The sequence below is a fragment of the Amphimedon queenslandica genome, unplaced genomic scaffold (genome assembly GCF_000090795.2).
Source record: "Amphimedon queenslandica unplaced genomic scaffold, v1.1 AMPQUscaffold_13392, whole genome shotgun sequence".
NCBI lineage: Eukaryota > Metazoa > Porifera > Demospongiae > Haplosclerida > Niphatidae > Amphimedon > Amphimedon queenslandica.
In genome coordinates this window covers 204,733-210,996 of record NW_003546372.1, presented here as the reverse complement: position 1 = coordinate 210,996, position 6,264 = coordinate 204,733, and the positions used below count along the sequence as shown (strand labels likewise).

At 32.7% G+C, this 6,264-nt stretch overlaps 2 protein-coding genes across 3 annotated transcripts; one reads left to right on the top strand and one right to left on the bottom strand.

Moving 5' to 3' along the window:
- Positions 1-1,117: 1,117 nt before the first annotated feature.
- LOC100633638 (uncharacterized) lies at positions 1,118-3,686 on the bottom strand. 2 transcript variants are annotated; one of them, XM_003386816.2, is made up of 9 exons: positions 3,628-3,686; positions 3,487-3,537; positions 2,962-3,030; positions 2,746-2,911; positions 2,489-2,698; positions 2,179-2,443; positions 2,073-2,132; positions 1,389-1,447; positions 1,118-1,345 (listed from the first exon to the last, which is right to left on the bottom strand). In XM_003386816.2, exons 1-9 carry the CDS (start codon positions 3,639-3,641, stop codon positions 1,208-1,210), a joined length of 1,032 nt encoding a protein of 343 aa, XP_003386864.1. In that variant the 5' UTR covers positions 3,642-3,686; the 3' UTR covers positions 1,118-1,207. The 2 variants fall into 2 exon arrangements, with proteins under 2 accessions (XP_003386864.1, XP_019852501.1); XM_019996942.1 differs by lacking the exon at positions 3,628-3,686 and having other exon boundaries at positions 3,423-3,529.
- Positions 3,687-3,813: 127 nt separating this feature from the next.
- Positions 3,814-5,910, top strand: LOC105312875 (heat shock 70 kDa protein 12A-like). Its single transcript, XM_011405854.2, has 3 exons — positions 3,814-4,170; positions 4,225-4,470; positions 4,547-5,910. Exons 1-3 carry the CDS (start codon positions 3,871-3,873, stop codon positions 5,885-5,887), a joined length of 1,887 nt encoding a protein of 628 aa, XP_011404156.1. The 5' UTR covers positions 3,814-3,870; the 3' UTR covers positions 5,888-5,910.
- Positions 5,911-6,264: the final 354 nt, after the last annotated feature.

Here is a 6,264-nt window from a genome sequence, read left to right as displayed (position 1 = left end):
AATTCTCATTAAATACTTTAGGTTGACATATAAACATTGGATTACATAACAACTGCATTTTCCAACAAATTGTAACTGCTTGTACAATTTGATCAGATAGCTGAAAAGCTAAAACATCATCAGAAATTGATGTTTTCACCTAAATGACGAAAAGATCTAATTAACTGTATTCATAAATCATCATACCTGATCAATAATAGATTGATCAATGGTTCTTAACTTTGTTGTTGAGTATTTTAAAAGGAGCTTGTATGCTTTGAAGACCTCAGAAAGATTCCGATGCCTTCTTGGATCTATTCGACTACTAGCATTTTCATACTCATTTAACTGAGTCAATTCAAGAAGACTCTCTTTGAGTTTGTCAGTAAACTCACTGCGACAGCATTGAAAAAATTCCTTAATTGAAAATATTTTTTATTTTAGTATTGAAAATAAAAAAATTACTTCGAAGAATTTTTGAGGTAGACAATCAATTTTCTTTTGTTGAAGATTAATTTTTTCAAAATACTCTATAAACTGTTTTTGAATGTCATCTGACATAATAGCACCATCAATAACACAAATAGCAGTATATGGCTTTTTTCTACAAGTAAATAATTTAATATAATTAATGTACATTATCTACTAATATTTGCTTTATACCAGGAGCTTATAAAAGGGCTCCTGATGGGACATAATAATGGTTTTTGCCTCTAATTTTATTGTACTTTGTTTTTGACAATGTCAATGATGATAAGTAAAACTTTATGACTTGTATTGTTAAGTATTACTTGATCTGTGAGACATCATGCATTTCCCCTGTAGATCTAATTTCTGTCTTGCTGATGTCATGATCTTGATGATCTTGTGTGCTGTAAAAATACAAATTTACTACTTTGCCATAGTGGTTACTTAAAATTATTTAACACAGATCTACCTGTACACTTGCCTTCTTTCTTCTATTTCTAAGTCAGGGGAAAAGTAGTCTGCCACTCTATAAATTATTGACAAAACTAAGGAAGTAGCACTCATTATCTCTGCATTCATTGTCAACAAGGAAGACTAGCAGCAGATAGACTACAAGTCTACTACACAAAATTACTTCACATGACAGTAAAGCACATGATCTCTGTTACTGTTATGTAAGCTACAAAATTCTCTTTACATAGTAATTATACAAAACAAAACTATAGACAACCCACACATAATTTATTCAATATTATATAGTCTATCTGGACTTGAGAAAGCACTCATAATGCAAAAATGAAAAATTTAATTGTCCCATATAACATAATTCGGTAGGTTTGTCGCAGATAGAACAGATCACTTTAGAAATGAGTTTAGTTCGAAGACTATGCTTTAATCCCTATGATAATATATCATTTCATGCATTGTAATTTGATTCATACTTTATTTCCTAATTTTTTTGAATTCTCTAACATGACTCCTACACAATTTGGCTTTAAGCCTAAAAATAAATATAGTTTCTTGATTTATTAATGCAGCTAAAATCAAAGTAGTTTATTACAACATGATGGCTCATCAATGAATGTGCAGAGCTGAATGGACCAGAAGCAATTTTTAAAGTTATTCCACAAAAAGCAAGTTCTGATTCAGGAATGCTGACTGCACACTTGTTGCATAATTCTATTTATTATATTAGATCTATAATTATTATTTTGATCTCAGCTTGCACATTCTTTTATAGAAATATTGCATTTTGCCTATATCTATCCAATATCTCATAACATGGCAACTTGTTTGTGATACTTATTGCTAGACTGCATGCAGTGGTAGGACAGCTTTAGGTCTATAGTGGAGAAAATTAAAGATAATCATTTTGCTTTGCATCAAAATCGGTCAATAATCCACATGAAAGACTCTGGTACCATAGAGTGGGAAATTTTGGAAGGAATTAAATTTGGTAATTTGGCGTTTTGATAGCCATTCACCAAAATAAAAACAGCCATTTTGAACAATTATACCCATGCTCAATGGTATGTGGCCACAAATTTGCCAAATTAAAATTTGCCAATCACCAAAATTTAGCAATTCGCCAAATTTAACTCCCTCCAAAATTTCCCACTATGTACCTGATTCACTAGCTGTAAGAATTTTGTATCTTGGCTCTTTAATCTCAGAGACTTGGCCCTCTAAAACAATGGTATAGCCAACTAAATCTATTAAAAACTAACTTACTTTTTCTTTTTTCTATTAATCCTCTGCAAGCACGTGATCCTCCAGCACTATTCATTAGTACTGGTCTGTAATAGACAAGTTCATAATTAGCTTCATCGCACAAAATATTATAATAAACTTCATGCCAATTCTCATTAAATACTTTAGGCTGACATATAAACATTGGATTATCTAACAACTGCATTTTCCAACAAATCTTAATTGCCTCTACAATTTGATCAGATAGTTGAAAAGCTAGAGCATCATCAGAAATGGATGCTTTCACCTAATGACAAGTATTCAACAGCATGTATTCATAATGATAATATACCTGATCAATAATAGATTGATCAATACATTTTAACTTTGCTGTTGAGTATTTTAAAAGGAGCTTGTATGCTCTGAAGACATCACAAAGATTCCGCTGCCTTCTTGCATCTATTCGAGTATTAGCATTTTCATACTCATTTAACTGAGTCAATTCAAGAAGACTGTCTTTGAGTTTTTCAATAAACGCACTGCGACAGCATTTAAAAGAAGTCTATACATTCATATAGTTAAAAGTTTGTATAGCATGTTATAGGGTACCTCAAATAAGTCACAGCCAACTGACATAACATTCATTTTATCCATTTCTAGCTTTTCTGGCAGCTCTACTTCAATATTATCAAAGTACTCCATGAATTGCTCTTTAATGCTAATGTCACCTTCATCATCCATTGTTATACAAAGTCCACTATCTCCAGTATCTGATCTGTTGTAATTTGCACAAATTGGTGTTAATGCATAAAGTAGTAAGTGTACTTTGGTTCTAATTCTGGAATTTGCACAAATACTTTCCCTTCATATTCAAATTTTTTCCTCTTCAATAAACTAGAGAGGGATTATTATTCATTATATCCTGTACACATTTAGAATTTATACATAACAAAACTTTTGTGTACAAAATTTGCCGCTAGGCTTGTTTTCAAGCACTGCACACAAAAAAATGAACTAAAATAACACGAATGTGTAATAATAACACCTGTGTTATGTGCTATTTTGTGATATGCAGGTGACATTTTATTCCTTCCTCTGACCAAAAGTAATGTATAAACAAATGGTACATGATGTAATGTGCATAAAAATGTAAAATTAGACTTTTCTCTAATCTTGTGTTTTGATGCAAGATTATTGCAGCTAGTCTGGGTGCATGCATGCCAAATACAATATACAAAAAGTTATTTGTCATGGAGATCTGATCTCATTGTTGAAAATCTTAGTACCTATAGGAGGTCCGTTGCATCTTTTGTCACACTACATAACGTCTACTCTACCGTTTATGCATACTTTTTGAGAAACTTGTTTTCTTCTTGAATTTCTTGCACATGATGAGGCAATCTATAAATTAAAACATAAATCTAACAATAAAACTACAATAATAAGATCATAATGCATCATAGTCTCTTTTTATCATCATCACTGACTTACATAGATAAAGACATAACTGTGCAGCCCTATAATATGAGCCCTTGTCACTATCACGTGATGCAATTACTATGACGTAAACTCTAAACCGTATAATTAGGGGTCACGTGATTAGGAAATGAGGCTTGTGATAATAATGATTGCATTTAATACCATCGATACATAATAGCTACCATAGAATCTATGATAATACATACAGCAGTTCAATAATCGTCATCTTTGTGCTCCGTCTTTGTGTTACCAATAATGGCCTTCGTGAATGCTAAATATATTGCAGCAATTGACTTCGGAACATCTAACGTTTCTTTAGCTTACTATATCGAGGAAGAAGGCCCGGATTGCACTTTACTATCTATAAGTGAAAATGAAAAGCGTTCGCCAACAGCATTGCTTCTGGAAAATAAAGGAAGCCCTGAGTTTCCAAAATATGAAGTCGTGGATATTGGATCAGCAGCTCAGGATATATATAAAGACCTCACTAATGATGAATATCGTTCATATGTGTACTTTGAATGTTTCAAAATGGAACTAAGGCCACAAAACAAAGTTAGCATCACAGCTAATTCACCTCATGCAGTGAACTTTGATAATAATTTTTAGGAAATTTCCAAACAAATGAAGGTATCATCCATTGATGGGGCAAATTTTTACCTTATCGAAGTCATAGCATTTGTGCTGGCAAAGTTAAAGTTAAAGTTTGACGATGAGTTGGAGGTCTCTGATTGCACTATAAAAGAAGGAGCAGAAACTAGACCATTGAAAGCCACAGATTTCTCATGGGTGATCACTGTTCCAGCAATATGGCATGAAAATGGAAAGCAAATAATGAGGGAATCTGCTTATAGGGTAAGTGCATGCTGCAAAATTAATGCAAGCTAAAGTATAGTGCATGTATCTTGAATCCAATTTTTCATATACACAGGCTGGTTTATTAAGTTCAGAAGTACCTCCAATTGATACTTTTACTCCAATAACATGTGACCTAAAAGAAGTTGAAATGTCTGACTGTGCACACAAACTTATGCTTGCCCTGGAACCAGAATGTGCTGCTCTTTGCTGTCAACAGTTGAAGAGTAGTGATGTGGCAAGTTATTGCAAACCCACAGGAGATGTTACATCCTTCAGCTATATGGTAGTTGATATTGGTGGTGGTACTGTTGATGTAGCTATTCATACTCTTCATTCTAATAAAGTTGATTCTATTTTGCCACCAACAGGTAATGTTTGGGGAGGAATGAAAGTCAATCATGAATACTCCAGAATGTTGCAAAGTATTGTATGTGATCCTCAATTTCAAAGATTTTGCACCACTGTTTCGCATCATGAAACAAGTCACAAAGTACTAGCTAATATGCACATCAGCCTTACCTTTGAAGAAAAGAAAAAGAGTTTTTGTAAATTTCATAATAGCAGTTTGTCTGAAAAAAAAATTAATATAAGATTACCTAACGAAATGATAGATTTTTATGGTGCTGACAGCATTAAAAAACAACTTAAAGTTCAATATAATGATAAAATACATTTAGATGGTAATGTTCTTGTTATAAAGCATCCAATAACAGAAGAGCTGTTTGCACCATCAGTAGATGGAATTTCTGATTGCATAACATCAGCATTAAAAGATAGTCAAGAAACAGTTGACAAAATTTATCTTGTTGGTGGTTATGGGGGAACTTCATACATCTTCCAAAAAATTAAAGAGAAAGTTGGAATTCCCATAATTGTACCAAAAGAATTCACACTAGCAGTAGTCAAAGGAGCAATTCTTTTCCGAAAAAGTTTAAGTCTCAACATCATCAAAAGCCGAATTAGCTCTGCCAGTTATGGGGTAGAAGCTATAGTAAAGTATGACCCCAAACAGCATGACAAGTCTCGGAAGATCTATGACTTATCCCGTGACACTACAATTACCCCAAACGTATTTTACACATTAATAAAAAGGAATCAAATTGTTCTCTGTAATGAGGTGATGGAGTTACAATCATTCGCTACTCCATTTGATACAACAAAAGATATTATTTTAGTAGACATATATAAGACTTATAGAGATGATGTGGTTTACACAAAAGATGTGAAACGCAATCCTAACCCAGGTGTGAGCATGATTGGGTGTATCAAACTAAAAATACCCCATTCTCAAATTCCACTCAAGGATCGTACTATTTCTTTGTTTTTGAAAATTGGTGGAACTGAATTAAATGTGAAAGGAGTATATGATCCAACTGGCGAAGAAGTTAAAGCATCAATAAACTTCTTGCTGTAATAATGATAAACTATAAAAAATATAGACCAATTTTGTGTGCAAATGTACATGATGTATTTGTGTGATTAATTTAATTAATGACTATTATGCTTCTTTTAGATTATTATTATTTTTATTCATGTAGCTTAGTAAAAAATATTTTCATAAGCTAGGTTCTAGTAAATCCAATAGCTACTATGGTGAAAATATGTTCAGTTGATCTAATACAAAGTAGGAGTGCAGTGTTATCATAATGGCACAATATATTTGTAAACTGTTGCTGTTAGTATTCACATGCTGATCATAGACCAAAAAGTCACTTGCTGAATGAGCATAGTTATCAATGGCATAGGAATAGGAATCAGGGGGCCATACCTTCCTCCCATAGAATGACGTTA